This window comes from Meriones unguiculatus, chromosome 9, assembly GCF_030254825.1.
Source record: "Meriones unguiculatus strain TT.TT164.6M chromosome 9, Bangor_MerUng_6.1, whole genome shotgun sequence".
NCBI lineage: Eukaryota > Metazoa > Chordata > Mammalia > Rodentia > Muridae > Meriones > Meriones unguiculatus.
The window spans coordinates 66275729-66294559 of NC_083357.1; the positions used below are offsets into that span (position 1 = coordinate 66275729).

Below are 18831 nucleotides of genomic sequence, written 5' to 3' on the forward strand. Positions count from 1 at the left end.
CTTTCAGAGACTGAGACATCAACTAAGGAGCATGCATGGTCCATGCATGATCTGGACCTAGGCTGCCTGCACGCATGTAGTCTATGGGCTGCTTGGGAGTGGAGGGAGTTCTAACATGGACTCTATTGCCTGCTTTTGGATCACTCCTCCCTGGCAGGGCTGCCTTGCCTGGCCTCAGGGGATAGAGATGTACTCAGTCCTGATGTGATGTGCTGGAGAAGGTTGATGAGGGGTGGGGCGGGGGGGGCTCTTCTTTTCTGGGGGAAAAGGGAGAGGGGAGACTGGGAGGAATGGAGGGATAGAAAATAAATTTAAAAAAAGAAAAAATATATAAAAAAAGAGTGGCTTTAGCCAGGTATTTCATCACAGTGAAAAGGCGAGGGAGAGAAAGAAAAGGAGAGGTGAGAAAGGGCACAAGGATGGAAAAGAGGAAACAACCAAGAGTCTTGAAAGCTGGCCCTGTGAATAAGAGCGCACACAGCTCTTGCAGAGGACTTCACTTGGTCTGTAGTGCCCACACCGGATGGCTCCCAGCACCCTGTCACTCTAGCTTCAGGGGACTCCAGCAGTCTTCTGGACACCACTGGCCCCTGCACTCACGTGCACATACATGCCTCCCCCACATACCCAAAGCTGCTCTAAAGTCTAAAAATGCAGGCCAACATGTCCGGGCCTTTCTTCTCCCAACCCACACTCACCCTAAAGCTACCACCCGCATTCAGCCTTAGACCAGACAGGACGCTCACTGGGCAATAATCCTCCTCTCCTCCGCCCACCCCTACACACACACACACGCACACGCACACGCACACGCACGCACCCAGCTGAGTCTCGTGGGCAGCATTTAGGACAGTATTCTCCTCCGAGACATTCACCCCGCTGAGGGCGCCCCTAAAGGATAGCGTGGAGGTCTTCCCAGGAGAGTGGTTAGTTAGCCCACGAAGTCACAACAGGACATGGTAGCTGAGGGGAGGGGGAAGAAAAAACCTTCCTTTTAAGGACTTTTTAGGGCAAGAACTGTGCTCCGGAGAGGGCCCTGAGCAATAGAAGAAAGGCCCGGAGCTAGGAGAACCAGGACCCCAAGGTGAAAACCAGCTTTATCGCTCGCCACTCACCAGACTGCCACACACCGGACACGTGCTGTGGCAATCTGTGTGCTGCCAGCTCTCGGAGAAGCTCAAGCCCGGATCTGTGGAAACTGCTCGTGTCTGTGGTGAATACAGCCCCGCCGGCGCGGCGCAGATCGCGTGTCCAACGTTAACATCCCCGCATGGGAAGAAAAGCGCTGGGGAACCAGGCCCGAGCGCAGGCACCATAGGCTGGGATGAAAAGGAGACCAGAGGCATCAGATTCCCTAAAGCCGGAGATCAAGGCGGTGGTAAGCCACCTATGGGGTTGGGAGCCGAACCCAGGTCCTTGGCAGGAGTAGGTGCTTTAAGTCACTGAGCCACGCCTCTCATCCGCCACCACCACCACCCCTTTTTTTTTTAACTTTTTGAAACACAATCTCACTAAATGTGATGTGCGTGCGCGCCCTCTGCTGGCAAGGTGGCGAGGCGCTCTGCTTCCAATTCGGCTAATTCCTTCTCTCTCTCTCTCTCTCTCTCTCTCTCTCTCTCTCTCTCTCTCTCTCTCTCTCTCTCTCTCTCTCTCTCTCTCTCTCTCTCGTCTCCTCTGAGGCCATTTTTCCGTCCCTTCTCCATTCCCACAAAGACCCCCACAACGCTTTCAGGATCAATGCTTTATTTTCTCCAGCTCCAGTGTCAAAAACTGTAGCAGCGCCACGGTCACAAACACACACGCGTGAACACAGTTGCTCCCCGTACGCAGAGGTCACAAGGAAAAAAAAAAAAAACGAACAATCTTGACCACAGGCATTTTTAAGACCTTCAGAAAGTAACACTGGGGCCACCCTCATCCCACACACTGTGCGACTGGCAGCGGCACATTTGTTGTTCACAGACACAATTATCCATTAAATAGAGTTAAATAAAACCTTAATGGCATAGCGGTGTGTTGGAGATACAGCCTTGGAGTGACATTGGAGCATGATGGTTGTAAGACGTAAGGCAGAGAGATGGGGGCGGGGGGAGGCAGGGGGACAAGCGCACATGAAAGTAGCTATACTTAATCCAAATTTTTGAAAAAAAAAAAAAAATAGTCCTGAATCAAGAACGTCCCATTTTTAAAAGATCAACGTTTTAGTGCATAATAAATTAACACTCAGCTATTAAGTGGTTGACTGTCACATGGTCTGAACACACACACATACACACAGAGCTAGGGTATTAACATTGTACCCAGGTGGCATGGCCCATCCCTGAATGTCGCTCTGAAGATGCCAATGACCAAGTATTAACCTGGTCACTGGGTGGAGGAAGCATTTTCCTATTTAGAACTTTTCCATGTCAAAAATCGCAATCAACACACAGGCTATAATGTGCATGAGGGTCCAGGACAATCCCAGCTTTGGAGCTAAGGGTGGGGGCGGGGGGATTCACGCCCACAGACGTAGCAATTTTGTTCAGTGCTTCACAACTTTTAACAACTTTTTCGCTACTCACTCAACCTTCCGGTCACTGGATGGGGCAGGCAGGTTAAAAAGCTGCCTTCCTGCAAACCCACCAATCATCACAAGGAAGGGATAGCCACGAGTGGACCCCTGGACTTCAAGCCCAGAGTCCTCAAGTCCTGGTCCACACCCTGACCAAAGGGGGCTAACCCAGCAGTAGATAACTATAAAGGAAATCCAACAGGAAATACTGTTTTGTTTTTTTGTTGTTGTTGTTTTTGTTTTTTGCAGGACTGGTCACCAATGAATCAGAGGGTGCTGATGGTTAGAATTTTATTTAAATTCTACTTTAGACTCTACGACCTGACCTTCCCCTCCATTTATAGAAGTTAACATTGCTCAACACCAGCAGGGTGAGAGCAGAAACATTTTCAGTGGGAACAGAACATCAGCCAGCCTAAGACACCACTAAACCCAGAAACCTGCTACCCCACGAAATGACAGCTCAGCAGCCAGCCAGGAAGCTCTCGTGGCGTACATGTAAGTAAGTGCTTGAGGTGGCTCTCTCGGGAGAAAAAAAAAAAGTCAGCTGATCATGTAACTTCTCTCAGCTGCTGGACAAAAAAACACAGTGCCCTGTGTCCAAGAGCACTGGGTGGTCCATCATTCCAAGATGAAAATTCTCCCAGTACCAGCTGAATTCCTCCCAGGCAGTGGGACCATCCACGGGAACCCAAGGTCCAAGGCTCCCCTGTGACAGGGAGGGTGCCAGCCATGACTTCCAAATGAGACCAGGGCCACTGAAATGAAAACACTGGTGTGCCCCCTGCTCATTCATAGATAAAGCTGGAAGAGGGAACCTGAGGCCATTCTGTCAGCTCCACGACAGTGGCAGACACGGGCTTGCATTTTCTCTCAGACTCCACTTCCGAAAACAGAGCAGAGGGGACACAGGTTCTCAAGGTGGTGCAGGAAGAGACAAGGCTACTGAGCAGCTCTGGAGAGGCAGAGAGGCTTCCGTCATAGCAGGCTTCCGTCCTGGCTGGAGGGCCGGCCTCAGTGCAGAAAGAGGCTGTGATAAGAACGACACGGGGCCGGAGCAGGGCAGGGGACAGATGAGTGTCAGAAATCTTCTAGGATTTTCTAAATCCTTCGACTGCAGGGGACATGGGGACTAATAAAAACACACACAGATCAGGTTAGCTGAAGTGCCTGAGAATGGGGGCGCTTAGGCAAATGGTGGTATCTCCAGTGCTAAGAGCTGCCCAGGGAGACACACACTCACTTCCCTAACATAAGAGGTTAAGACCAGCCATTCTTCTTCTGCTGGGGTCACTACCCTAACAGTGTGGACAACCAGGCTGCCAAGTCTTGTACGGGTGTGTCCACGAAGGGAGGAAAATGCTCCAGGACCCTATCATTGGTCCTGGAAGTTTTAGGAAAAGTCAGAAAGGCACAGGGCGTGACTATTAAGAAGAAAAAAAAAAAGTCCAAGCGACAGACTAATTATTTTGACTTGTTTTCATCGTACCTTTTTTCCCCCATGAAAAGAGAAATTCAAAATATAAACTCTGTGTTTATTATTTTACATTCAAGTTAAACTCCCACAGGAGGGCGCTACACACAGTTACCGGCCACATAAAGCCATTTATTACTTTGGTGCCTTTTTTTTTCCATTTGTTTGTTTGTTTTACTTCTCACGATGGAAGAATTCTACTCTCTCATTTAAAAAAAAACAAAAACAAAAATAAAAAAAAAAAACAGGTCCATCATCCCAACTCTAATACTATTTATGGACACACACAAGCACGCACAATTTCAAAAATCTCTATGTAGAAAAATAAAGTATAAACATTATCCACCTATTTCAGACTGGGTAATGGTACTTTTATGTACATAAACTCTTTTTCTTCACCATGTCACTGTTCTCCTCCGCGGTTTTGGTGTAAAGATCTCGGGAGGAGAAGGCCACAGTGAGGCAGAAAAGCTACATTCCTCTCCTGAGGAAGGAGGAGAAAAAAGTGACTTCTCGCTCTCCCCAAGTTTTCCCCAACCGACCATCACCTTGGATGTCCCCACAGACAGCATTCTGACCAGTGGAGGCTGGTCCTCCCCTTCTAAGGCACCAGGGATCGGAGGGCCCGGCGCGCACGCGCGAGCACCCTGCAGGACAGGACCTGGGTGTGAGAACGAAGGGATGAGGCAGGAACAAAAGATGCTGGGACCACTTCCCACTGCCGCGTTCCTTTTAGTATAGAGTTCGATTCTCCAGCTGCCGCTTCGTAAGGAAATACTTGAAGAACTCATAGACGGACCAGGAGATGGCGGTGGAAGGCATCTGGTAGATGACTCGAGCGTGGATACCTTTGAAGTAACCAGCAAGGCCGTTGAGCTGGTACACGGTCCGGAAGGCATTGGCCATGCCTGACAGCCGGCCGCTGACATTGGCCAGGGAGAGCGCCATGTTCTCCTGCGTGTTGAGGAGGGTCTTGCAGACGTCCAGCGGGGTGGTGGCAGCTGCAGCCAGCGCACCGGCCAGGCCTCCTGAGATGATGTGAGACTGGGGGTTGTAGTCCCGGTGGGGGTTGACCTGCTCCTGCAGAAACTCGTAAGTGATGAAGTGGATGGACTGGAAGGGTATGTTCATGGTGAGCTGTGTGGTATAACTCCTGTAGAAGGCCCCCAACCCCTCGGTCCGCCACACCGTCCGGATACAACTGAGGGCTGACTGGTGCTGTGAGTTGTACATCTGTAAGCGTTGTTTCACCACTGTGTCCGGGTGGGGGATGAGCAACCAGCAGGCAGGAGGTTGGTTTGGCCCCCATCCCAGATGGGAGTGAAATGGGAAGCCAACCAATAAAGAGAAACAAGCATGTTAGAACACACACCGTGACAGGAACCATGTCAGCACACATATAGCCCCAGACAAGAAGCCAGGGAGAGCCAGCTCCAGGCAGCCCACCTCAGCTTTGTTTCATTTTTATCTCCAGGACCCTTTGCCAGGAAAATGGGCACTTCTAGAGAATTTCCTGTCTGAAGCTTGAATGAGAGGTGACTCCCAAATCAGGCAGTTGTTTCAGGCTAGATTAGCTGACCTGACCCCCAAGATCCTAGCCTTCTACACAAGCCCCGAAAATACCTCCCTCTCCATGACCTATCCTTTGACCCATCTATGAAGAGAGTCTCTGAGCTGGGCGTGGTGGCACATGCCATTAATTCTAGCACTTAGGAGTCACAAACAGTTAGATCTCTATGAGCTCAAGGCCAGCCTGGTCTACACAGGCTGCCCCAGGCTACATAGTGAGTTCCTGTCTCAAAGCCAAAGCAATCACTAACCTACAAGAATATATTTGACCTCTCAGTGACCTGTCTTCTCTGATTTGAATCTGTATCTCAGTATACCTGGGACAACACTAGAAATACATCTGTCTGAGTTGAGGGACATCCCCTTGTGGAGATCCTGGCTTTAAGACAAAATAAACGAATGGTTCGTGGGACCAGAGAAACTGAAATGTGTTCCCTAGAGTTTTAACGGCACCCACACACTGCCGAGATCACCCACATGATGAGCTCCATCTTTAAATAGAGACCTGGTTGAGTCAAGAGTAACGCCAAGGGGGGAAGGGAAATGAGCCTCATGTAAGTGTTATAAAAAAAAAAGCATATATATAAATATTTATATATATTTATAAAATGGGGGTGGGGAAGAGATAGTTCAATGTTAAGACCACTTGCTGCTCTTCCAGAGAACCTGGATTTGATTCCCAGCACCCACAAAGAGGCTCACAACTGTCTGTAATGCTAGTTCCGGGCAATCCCACACCCTCTTCTGGCTTCTGTGGGCACCAGGTATACATAAATACATGCAAACAAAACACCCATTACACACACAAAAAAAAATTTAAATATAAACAAAAATCCAGGAGCGGTAGCGTTTACTTATGCCAAAAATCTGAAGGCTGAGAGGCAGGAGCTACATAACATAGACTTGTCTTTAAAAAAAATTTTTTTTTTTGTTTAGATAAACAAACTCTTTGCTTTTAACTAACACCGACCAAGTGACTGTCACTTCCAAGTCCTTGTCTGGATAGCTTTAAAAGAGAGAAAGAGAGAGAATCCCAAGATATATACGGCTAGCCAGTTCCTCTACACCATGATTCTGTATCCACAGATTCAACCACCTGTACATCAAAATAACCAGGAAAGAAAATAGTCTGTGTCAAACAATGCAGATCTTCTTCTTCTTAGCACTATTCCCTAAGGGATATCATACAACATCTACTCACAGCATTGAACCCTAGGAGTGAGTATTCATAAGGATGCCAAGTGAGTTATAAACACTGCCTTGGAAGAGGACCCCACAAAATTCAAAAGAAGGTATCCCCCCTCAAAATGGCCACATGTTAATTTCAGAAGTACGTAGGGTTAATGATTCTATATGTTTACTGTTTCCTTGAAATTTGCCACAATCGTTACAAATAGAAGAAGGAAAAAAAAAAAAGGCTGGGTGTGTTGATACACACCTATAATCCCAGTACTCAGGAGGCTGAGGAAGGAAGGTTTGGAGTTTGGGCTAGCCTGAGCCTCAGAGAGAATTCCAAGGCATCCTGGGCTGCACGGTGAGGTTCTATATTAATGGGGCTGGGTGATGCAACCCACAATGATTGAGGTGGAAACAGTTCCCTCTAACTGTGTCTGTGAAGCAATTAACAGGGTCAGGTGTGTGTGGATACTTGTCGTACACACCCTTAAACTCACAGGTGGTACAGTGGGTCAAAGGCACATGAACCAGTCCCCACGTGTTCTGCCCCAGCGGGCCTGGGGCAGGGCCTGAAGATTAGGTTCTAACTCCTCCCAGGATTCTCCAGGTAGGCAGACAGCTCTGCTTACCTGTTCTGGAGACCGACCCCCAGTGATAAGGAATGCCATCTTCCTGCAGGCTCCGACGAAGCCCTTGCCCGCCTCCCTCCCCCAGCTCCTCCGGCCTCTCTACCTTATCCCCACTGTCCCTCCCTGGAGCCATGGAACATTACCTTCTGCTGGATTCATTACTGCATCGTGGAGTAGGGTGGCCATACTCCCAGCTATCCCTGCAAAACAAACTCCAGAAAATTACCCGCTGACACCTGCTGTTCTGGGATGTTCCTTGAACTTAAGTCAGAAGAACCCTGGACTTAGCTTTCTAAGGCTCAAAACTGCCTAGCGGCTCAGCCTGGGTGAGCACAATTTAAAATCCCAAAGCAACGGTGGGAATGCTCAGCAGCAATAGGGATAGTGAGGCTATCCAGAGCACTAAGCTCACGGAATCTCCTTTAAGTCAACTGTGGGAAAGGTTAGAACCCAGAAACTACACTCCAGGCGTTCCCCACTGCCTCCATTTTAATCTTCTCGTCTCCAGCCTTCGGGTACAGAGAGCACTCTGCGCCCTTAAGCTCAGGCTACCGCAGGGGATCATATCATGCATGTGGCTGGCTGCCTTAGCTGAAGTCCAAGCACTCTTAGGACTGGCCTTGTGAGTGAATGACTTCATCCGAGATCTCCTCCAGCCTGGCTTTTGAAAGCCTGAATCGGTCCTGGAATTTCTGCTTCTGGCTTCCCGGTGCCTTCCACAGCTGCCTGCTAATTACAATAATCAGTGGAGGGCCTGACAGACAGGCTACAGAGGCCACCTCTCAGGGAGGCAGCGAGCGGCTCCTGCCTGCTGCTGACATAGACACACACACAGTCATGCCCATGACAGCGGCCACAGCATTTAGCACAGATGCTGCAGCGACAGCACAGGGCCAACCCTGGTGTGGGACTGGGTTTTTGTCAAGTCTCCTTCGAGGAGCCAAACCACTACATAAGGCAGTTTGTTACCACCGTCTCAGAAGCACGAGGGCATGGCTCTTGGTGACTGAAGCAGGAAGTACAAATGGTCACCAGCTGAAAAGCCAAAGGACGTGAGCAAAGCAGCCGAGGATGCTTGTCTCTAAGGGGTGGCTAACGGTGGCTGTTCTGCTCTGGGTAGAATAAAAAGCAAAGGAGAGAACTACCACTGATCACGCCCACCCCTCCATTGCCTCGGAATGAATTTTGTCAAAATAAACGTATTTTATGTTGCTCTGCACCCACTGAAAAGCTTGCTAACGTCCAGGCCCATGCTGCCACGGGGCCCGACCTGTTGACTTCTGACTTACATAAGAGTGGCCCACGAATGCCCAATTCCCATCCACCCCCCCCCCCTCTGGATCAACCACAGGAAACTAGTTCGGCCCTGGCTTGCAGAAAGATGCGACTCAGACACACGGAGGAGGCTGGGGGAGTCAAAGGCCCGATTCTCCTGCAGATTAAAGTGGGGAAGGCCTTCCGCAGTGGCACAAGTCCTCTGTCGGCATAAAATGTCTTGACCTTTCAAAGCTTAGTTAGATCCTGGCGCTGGAGAGACCTGCTGTACCAGTTTTTAAATAGTCTCAAAGAAGCTGTCCTTTTCCTGTGTTTTGTTTTGCATCCAGCATTCAAAAGAATTTTTTTTCCTATGACTGATCATTAATTGTTTTGAGTGGTTTTTTTTTTAAGCAAAAAGCAAAAAAAAAAAAAAAAAAAAAAAGACAATGCAATAATAAATATCAAATAAACACCAAAACGCCTCTACCACCAGCTTCCCCCGGAGAAAAGAGGGACTGAGTAAAACGTGTGTGTGTGTGTATTCACGTGACCCTAGAGTTCTCTGTTCCTGAGCAAGCTGCCGAAGACGAAGGCTGCTGGGTCCTGGGGGAGGAAGGCCCAGGGAGCAAGTACTGACGAGCTTCCTAGCTCCAAACAAACGCTTTCAAAATACCATTAGCTAGGTGGCTGTTTCCTTGGTGGCTGAAAACGTCATTTAAAGTCCTTTTCATGTTTTCGTAGCAGGCAAAATACATGGCATGTGCGGGCCCTGCACCCATTATCATCACGTTCAGGCCCCGTAGGGGTCTCCAGAAGCCTTCCGTGTGCATGATCCTCCTGAGGGCGCCATAGATACTTGTATACTTGGCTTTGGGATCTGGATTCAAACTCTGCATTCGTGTCTGTGGGGAAACAGAAAATACGTATGAATAGGGGAGTTAATATGTACAGTAAGGCAGAATAGACAATCCAGAGAATAGAAGGGGGAAAGTTGGTTCTCACGACTTCTTGGTGCCAAAGAATAAATAAATAAACATATATATATATATATAAACATTCTCTCTTCCATCAGTCTTCACAGCTTTGCTGAAAAGCCTCGTAGCTTACAGAAAGATACGCAAAGAGGAAGGGGAACAGAACATGAGTTCCCTGCTGAGTCCTGCCATGGGTAAGCTATGAGCCTTTAAACATTCTGGGCCTTGGGATCTTTAATGAAAAGCCATATTTATTATGAGGAAGCATTGAAATGATGCCTTTGAAAGTCCTTCATGAGCCCAGACTCTTGCCCCCCAGTCTCTGTAGAAGGGTTGATTCTGGAGTCCCCAAAAAGGATACCAAAAATCATGAACATTTGACCATTTAACCTTGTATGAAATGCTATAATGCTTACAGCCCATGCACATGTCCCAGACGATACCTAATGTAACAAAATTGTTAAATATAACAATATATAATATATTAGGTGTTATACATATAGTGTCCACTGGTAGAATCTTCCCCTGTCATGCACAAAGCCTTGGGGTTTCATCCCCAGCACCACATACATAAACCAGCAATGGTTGGGCATGCCTGAAATCTCAACACTCAGGATGTAGGAAAAGAATCAGAAGTTCAAGTACATACTCAACTCCACAGCAAGTTCAAGGCCAGGCTAGGCTACATGGGACCCTTTCTCAAACAAAGCCAACCAACCAACAACAAAAACCAATGCACACAAATAAATAAATAAGTAGAAAGTAGCTTCCTCCACTAAAAGAAATGTTATAGGCATGCACTGCTCAGGGACTAATGGCAAGCTCTAACAGTCTGAACTTGTTTCATAGGGGTGCACATTTTTTTTCTGTATTTATATTATTAATTATTTTTATTTTATTTCATGTGCATTGGTGTGAGGGTATCAGATCCCCTGGAACTGCAGTTATCGAAAGTTGTGAGCTGCCTGCGAGGTGGGTGCTGGGAATTGAACCCGGGTCCTCTGGAAGAGCAGCCAGTACTCTTAACCACTGAGCCATCTCTCCAGCCCCACTTTTCTGTATTTATGATGCACAGCTGGCTGCAGCTGCTCATCTAGAGAAAGCCAAAGTGAGCTACCAGCATCTTCCAGTCTACTCTAGTTCCTAAGTCTTATGCACCCTTCTCCACCTGAACCTCTGTGCTCTGTGCTCTTGACAATTATTCCTCAGGTCCTACCTTGAAATCTCCCCCAGATCCCCTGGGCCTCATGTCTATCATCACCTTACCACTTCCTGAGCACAAAATGGTCTGTGTGAGGATAGGCTATGGCTTCCCTGGCCCTCCCAACACTTCACAGGTATGAAAAGCCCTTAAGGAGATAGTGGGGTTAATTTCATACTCCAACCTGTCTAGGCTGAGCTAACCAACTACCTGATCAAACATCGGTGTACTCTAGATGATCCTCTAATGTTTGTTTTGTTTTGTTTTGTTTTGTTTAGATAAGGTTAACATTTAAAGTCGGCTGCCTCTGACTAAGCATGTCACTTGTGTGGTGTTGGTAGCTGTCCAGCTTGCTGGCCTGTCCTGCAGGCTAGGAATGTACAGCCCTACGGGTGGTATGAGCTAGTTACCTAGAACAAATTTTCTCAGGCTTATTCTCTCTCTAGAGAGAGACAGAGAAAGCGATCTGCATACACATCATCTTTATTGGCCTTTTCCTCTGGAGAGTCCTCTGTCACATCAGTAGGAGATGCCTAAAACACCTAACAAACGGTGGACATATGTTCCATCTTCCTCCCTCCTTCTCTCCCTCCTCCACACATCCCCACCCCAGCCTAGAGGAGGGGGATCTTCAACCTTTGGAGGGAGTGTCATTTTGCAACACTTATCATTTCCTCAAGAAATACGTGCATATTTTTTTATTGCTTAATAGAAAAAGAAAGGAAGGACGGAAAGAAGGAAAGAAAAGGGGAAGAACAAGAAAAAGAAAGAAAGGCAAGTCTAGTGGTTATAAGGTCTATAATCCTAGCTATTCAGGGGGCTAAGAAGTAAAGATCTAAAGTCCAAAGCGATCTCTCTGGGACTATACAGTGAGATTAAGGGTAGCTGGGCAGCTTGGTGAGACTCTGTCTAGAAAGAAAATGAAGAAGCCATGTATACAGATCAGTGGTAGAGAACCTGCCCAGCAAGCACTGGAGTCAGTCCTCAGCACCACAGAAAATAAGCAGGAAGGCTGCCTTCTCTATGTCCCTGGTAAAACAGCCAAGTTAAATGTAGCCTTACCAGAAGTTCCCTCCCACAGGCTGAGGGAAAAGTCTCTGGCCCACCCTGAGAAGATCTCGGCATCCGGATCCCCCTGAGAGTGGACAGCCTTAAATGTTGGTTTCTGGTCTAATTAGAAAGTCCATTATATCCCAACAAAGCCTGGTGGAAGAGCTGAACAAGTGGGTATGACAACCAAAAGGAGAGCGGAATCATGGCTATCACTCTGTTGAGCTGCTGGATAATAAACCTAGAGATATTCTGGTATACACAGTGTTCATGTGGGCTGAAAAAGGCCACTGTCCCTGGGAACTGAAGAAGCGCTCAGACACTAACGTGTGGGAGGTTTAAAATCACCCGATATCTCAGGCAAATGGGGTCTTGTCTTTCACCAGGCCGTGTGTCCTGTGGCTGTCAGTGACAAAAAGCTAAAATCTCAGCACAATGTACGGTTTGCGGCCTAGGTCTTGGCAGGATGGGACTAGGGTGGATTCAGATCTCCTGGCTCTTGTTGCAACCCTGGTCAGTCAGTTCCTCTAAGCCTGTGTCCATTCCCTGGGAGAGTGGCTGGGGAAATGAAATGACATCATGTCTATTTCCATCTCTGTAATTAGTGCTAAAGGGGTCACCATGAGGGAAGAGGGGGGCCATATATGAAGGGGACTAACATGGATCCAGGATGTAATCTCCCAGACATGAGACACACCACCCCTAGCCTGGGTTCTAGCTCTCATTCCCTGCAAGGACTCAGGCATTGTAGATGTACTAATCCTGTGTACCCAACAAATATTTGCTGAACTAATGGATACATGAATTGATGACGCAAGGGGTGAAGGGATTCTCCGCTGCCTGGGCCACCTTCCCTGTGCAAGAACCGTGTTCTTGGGGACTAAGCCCATCCTTCACCATCACCACCATTCATCCATTCCTAATTGATGTCAAGTCGACATTCCACCAATTTCCTCAAGCTGTGGTGTGCCCTGCTGAACAAGCTTGTCCCTAAAGACGAATCTGAGGCTTATGGAAAAGAATGACTCTGGCCACGCCTCCAAAAGAGTCTGCAGTCACAAGGGACTTCTGTTTTGTTCTGTTACTTATATGGGCCCCAGCATATTTGGTTTGAAAATGAAAGGGAAGAGTGAAGCAGGGGCCGATTAGCAGAATCACCCAGGAGAAATTGTGGTAACGGCAAGATCCATGAGTACCAACCCCAACACATGAATTCAAAACATATGTTTCCTAAATTCCTCTGATGATTCTAATCACTTCTGGGTAGGAAGACCCATTAAATGTCCCTTCAAGGGCCCACCCAACCCCCTGGTACTTTCTAATATCCTTAGCAGTTGAGGGATGGTGTGGGCACAGAGCCAAGCAGGGTGAGAGCAGGCTGGACAGCGGAGGCTTCAGAACCAACCTGAGGTAGCTCACCCTCGCATGTGGTTATCCTCAGCTGTAATAATCTCCCCCAAAGAGCTCCTGGGGAACACTGGAATGATTGTTGGTCAACAACCTCCTTCACCTCTTTGCATCGCCCCCTAGGCCCTTTACACGCATATCCTTGTCAGCTCACTGGACGCCAACAAGGAAAGCCGGGGACCGACTCTGCGTTCCCACCTCCGGTTCTGATAAAGATGTAGCCCTCAAGCCAAACACTATTGAAACTAAGTGCACCAACCTAAGAAAAACACAAAGTCAACCGGACCCTTTAGGCCCCCAACCAGGACCTCTGGTATCTTTGCACTTTGGTGCATGTTTCAGTCCTCAGGGGACGTTCGGCAATGCTTACCTGGAGTGCAGCAGGTGGCTGTGTGCATGGAGCAGGGCCCAGTCAAGGCCTCTCCAACCTGCAAAGAGCAAACACCCAGGCCAGACACTGGAACAGAAAGAGAAAAAGGCAATGGGGGGAGGGGAGGAAAGGGGGATGGAAAGTATGTAACAAGAAGGGAAGAGAATAACCCGATGAGGTGCCGGAAAAAAAAAAAAAAAAAAAGAGGCTCAGAAGAGTCCAGCGGTGAAAACGAAACATAGCTTCAGAGGAGGGGTTCGAGTCAGGAGGGAAAAGAGTGAGACAGAAGGATGCCAGAGATGGAGGGAATGTAATCAATTTAACTTCCTGTTTTAGAATTCCCAGTTAACTCTGTCTATAAGATGTAAAGGGTTAGCAAAAAATGTGGCTGTCTGCTCCGTGGGATACTACACTGATAGGAGGGACCTACCACAGTCAGATCCATCCAGGCAAAGCAGAGGGAAGGCAGCCAGAGGTGGAGGGCAGTGGAGGATGGAGACTGGTGTTTAATGGGCCCACGAGTTTTGGTTCTGCAACAGGAAGAGTTTTGTACATTGAGAGTGGCGATGGCTACACAGCAACATGAATGCGCGTGACGATGCCGATCGGTGTACCTAAAAATGGTAAACGGTGTGTGTGTGAACGTGTGTGCCTGTGTACATGTGGAGGGGTGGGTGTGTTTGAAATGCACAGAGGCCACAAAAGGAGCATCAGGGTTTGCCATCTATTGCTCTCTACCTATTCCTACCTATTCAAAGACTAGGTTACGGCCAGGCACAGGAAGACTGTCTTATTCTGTGGATGCTGGAATCCAAATCCATGGTTGCAAAGCAGGTGTTCTTAACACTGAGCCATCTCTCCAACCCTAGCTTAAAATGGCTAAGACAGGAAGAAAAACCCAAAAAACTAGATATCGTACATATGACACATACACATAACCTATATCTTATATGTGAAACTAAAATTTTTAAAATAAAAAGACATGAGAAGGAAGACAAGAATGAAGGAAGTAAACAAATGAGGTTGCACAAAGAAGATGCAGAAAAGACACACACACACACACATACACACATAACTCAGAGAAAGAATTTCCCTATCTGGATTTCATTATTATTATTATTATTATTATTATTATTATTATTATTATTATTATTCTCTCCTTCTACATTTATCTGTGGGTAAGCATGTGCCATGGTGCACATGTGAACGCGAGAGGCAAACCTGTAAGGATTTTCTCCTTCTACCAAGTGGGTAATGAGGCTCAAACTCAGGCCACAAGGCACCATGGCAGGTGCCTTTATTCACTCAAGAGTCCCATCTGGATGTCAGCTCCTGCACTAGGCCTGGCTTGCCTTTCCTTGCGCTCAGTTTCCACGTGTGGGCTCTAATTCCTACCTCTTTAGGAATTCATCACACGCTTCGGCATGCGGCTAATGAAGAAGCCATTCAGCAAGGAAACTCGCTCAGCTAGTTTTAACCACGCACTTCCTAAACATGTGTCTTTGGCAGCGCACACATTTTTTTTTTTTTTTTTTTTTTTTCATTTAATGAGCAGTTACACTTGGCCAAGCACTCCTGTGAAAACACAGCTGGAGTCACCAGGCGAACCTCTGAGGCAGGAGATACAGGGGTTATATATGTGTCAGGGACCCTCGGGTGGCCCCTATAAAAGAAGGACCAGGATGGTCAGCAACCTGGGAGGCAACAGGGAGCGGCAAGCAGCGGGTGCCCTCTGTGCTGCGGCCCAGCGTTGTCCAGCCTCCTTCTATGCTACTGCCGTTCACTCTCATGGGGGCATCAAATAGCCAAGTGGCTCTGGCGCTCTAGCCTAGCTCTGTCATTGAGAGTATGGCATGCTCAGACACATGAGTTATAAGAGGTATTTCGGGCAATGAATGGCACACGCACGGGCCAGGTTCCTTCCATAAGCTTCCACACAGGTTAGGAGAGGGGCCATCTCCTTCTCCGAGCCTCCCCAGGACGGCAAGATAGGTAGACCAAGCCTGCTGGGTCTCCTGTGAGAGGGAGGGGGAGGAGGAGGGAGAGTGGAAAAATGTGTTTGCTGCCCCAGGTGAGCTCATGGATCATATAACCAGAAGCGAAGAGCCCGTGGAGTTCAGCCCTGTTTTTGGATAGGAAACTGGGGACGCCCTCACCCCGATACACTTTCCCCATCACCTGATGCGTGGGGACTGTGCAAGCCAGGCTCTGCCCTGGAGGAAGGGAGGCCTCAGATCTCCCTAAAGAGCCAGCTCAGGACGCTGGCCCAGCCCAGACACCAGCACCGTGCCATCACTAAGCCACTGACTCCTAACCCGACCCAGAGAAGCTGGCGACTTTCAACCTTCCATCTCACGTTACTCAGAAGAGGGTGGGGCTCGGACCTTCCCTTGTTCAAAGTACATGTGGTGCGTCCGGGATCAAAAGATAATGTGAAAGCCAACAACAATGGGGATATGGCCAGGGTACAGGCTCCCAGGGCCTGGTGTGAACATACACACAACTTCCCTAGGGACCAAAGCTGGGCATTCCTGTGTTCCAGAGCTCTCCCTAATAAACGCAAGTAAGGCAAGGCACCCGGGAAGCGCTAGAAGAAGGCCAGACAGCTGTAGCTTCTACTGCCAGGGCCCGCTTGGAAATACAAAATCAGACTGGTAACTTCCACACTAGCTGTCTGCCAGCTGTCGAAAAAGCAGCAGAAGCTTGTTACTATGTCCAGTCACACATACACACACCACCCACTTAGACACAGATAATCTCTCTCTTATACACACACCACCCACTTAGATACATGTCTCTCTCCCTCCCTCCCTCTCTTTCCCCTCCAACTCTTTCTCCCATATACACAAGCGTGCTCAGCTCCTGCCCTGTACTGTGTTCCCTCCACAGAGAGCAGAGGCTCCTCTGCAGACACACAAGGCCAGCTTCCGCCAACAGCCACTCACAACACAGAGGATGGGGCCCGGGAGCTCATTCCCATACCGAGGCCTCCCCGTGACTCAGCCCACTACAGATCTCAAGCCCAAGGTCAGCAGAAAGAGACTCCTCCGGCCAAGTGTTCTGTGGGTAGCAATGTTTTCTGGAGTGAAACCATAAACTCACCCAAGCCTTGGAGAGTCATGTCCCTTCTTCCAGACTCCTTCAAGTACATACTACACATGCGGAATTCTAAAACACAAGGGGCAGCATGTGCGGTGAAGCCCTCAAATGACCAATGCCCATAATATATCAACATCCCTAATCCTAACGTGTCAACACAGCTAAACCACCAGCACCTCTAACCTAACAGCACCCCTAACTCACCGGCATCCCTAAATTAGAACCCACACCCTTTTCATGCTGTTTTACAGAAGACAGACTCATCATGGGGCCTTTAATGATCTCATCCTAGTCCTCTGAAATCCTGTGTAAGGAACTGCCAGCCAACATCATTCTCACACACCCGCTAACCAAGAGTGAGGAGTGCACTAAAAGGTTTCCTGACATCCATGATACACCCCCACACACACCGGAGTTCACCCACGAGCTCTAACCTCCAACTCATGCTTTGCTGTTTTTTTCAAAGTTGATTTTTTAAATTAGCATACAAAGTAAAGAACTTTATTACAGCACTTTCACACAAGAGTCAATACACGTTTTCATTCATCCCCCCCCCACCCCGTGCTTTGATTTTTACGTCATTCAACTTAGAAACCACACACACAGAGGAAAACTGTGTTCCTTTGGTGTTTGGGGAACAGCAAGAGAAAATGACTACCCCAGGAGTGGCCACTACAGTTTTCTCAAAAGGTGGAAAATAGCCTAGCTACACAGCACACACAATGGCTGTTCCAGAACATATAATCTACACGAAGACCTCCCATGCATGCTGAAATGCCCCTCTGGAGAACCTCTAATTGGGAGCAAGCAAAAAGGCTAGTCCACCTGCAATACCAGTTATAAGGACAGAGTTAGGAACAGTGAAAGAGGAAGCCTGGAGGATGCTGAAACCTCAGGAGAGTCCCTGAAGCTCTTCAGGTGACCCCGATGTTAGGAGGCGGCTGAGAGAAAGCATTTTCATACACAGCCATCAGGGATCTCCCCTTTCAGAAGTGTTCTCTCTCCCTGTTCCACAGTCCTACCTTCCTAGCTACATATGACTCGGAATTATCCCCACACCCTGTAGGAACAGTACTGAAAGCTCCAGGGCCCACCAGGGGTGTGCTTTAGGAATTACTGCTAGTTTTGTTTCATCCGCTGTGTTTTGTTTGCTGTGCTAGGCATCAAATCAGGGCCTTGTGCATGCTAGGCAAACATGCTACCGACTAAGCTAGACCTCCAGCCAAGATACTTGCTGCTCCTAGGGACAAACTTCATCGCGTGCTGGATGGAATTCCAGCTTGGCTAGAATGACAAAGTTCCTCGGGCTGCTTGAAGGAACCATAGTACAAGCCTGCTTCTCCTCCCATGGCCACTGTGGGGCACATCAGGGTACAAAGACTCACACCTCCAAGGTGGAGGGTGGCCAGAAGGGGACCACGTAAGCTTCAACTAGGAAAAGTGACAGGACAGCAAGCTGTCAGAACACAACTGTCGCTACAGCTCTTTGTATACCATTTAATTTTTTAGGGTACATTACTCTGAGAAAAATATAAGGAAAGCTAGTTGTGGAGAGTAAGGGAACAATGAATTAGTGATTGGGTGCCATGGACATGTTGGGGTAGGTGGGGAAACAGGACCCTATGGACATATGGCTATCTGGGAAACAAGATCGCCCAGGAAGGCATGGGGAAAGGAATAGCACCAGTTAGGACTTGGAGAAATGGCTGGAACGTTACATGATCATCTGAAAATGGCTGGAAGAAAGGCAGGTTAGGACCAGGTCATAGAGAGGAGGACCAGAATTGAGCCAGTGAATCTAGAATTTTAATCCGGTGACTTTCCATGCATGGCTATATGCTGCTTATAGAAGTGACAGGATGGACACCAGGAAATGTCAGGCATTGAGCTAGACAAGATGAGTTCCCCGAATCAGAAGGCAGCTACATACAACAGAAGCCCTCCCTTCAGGGTTCCCAGACAGGTTGCCTGCCCTATCCAAAGCTGGGAACCACTCAGGTTTCCCCTCTACCTAGGGCAGCAGCTCACAGCATGCCTATGGTTCCAAGGTTACTGTCCCATTCCTGACCCC

At 48.3% G+C, this 18831-nt stretch overlaps 1 protein-coding gene across 4 annotated transcripts in view; it reads right to left on the minus strand.

The window, feature by feature from the left end:
* Positions 1 to 1726: 1726 nt before the first annotated feature.
* The window catches only part of Slc25a37 (solute carrier family 25 member 37), a 41703-nt gene continuing 24598 nt past the window's right edge, over positions 1727 to 18831 (minus strand). For 2 of the 4 annotated variants that reach the window (XM_021647848.2, XM_060391373.1), the window contains exons 2-4: positions 9333 to 9561; positions 7546 to 7602; positions 1727 to 5281 (exon numbers count right to left, since the gene is read on the minus strand). In XM_021647848.2, the coding sequence (XP_021503523.1) occupies positions 4761 to 5281; positions 7546 to 7602; positions 9333 to 9561 (807 nt within the window). In that variant the 3' untranslated portion in view covers positions 1727 to 4760. Of the gene's footprint in view, positions 5282 to 7545; positions 7603 to 8800; positions 9309 to 9332; positions 9562 to 13661; positions 13684 to 18831 lie in introns of those variants that run through there. The other 2 variants (XM_060391374.1, XM_021647850.2) reach the window with 2 other exon arrangements.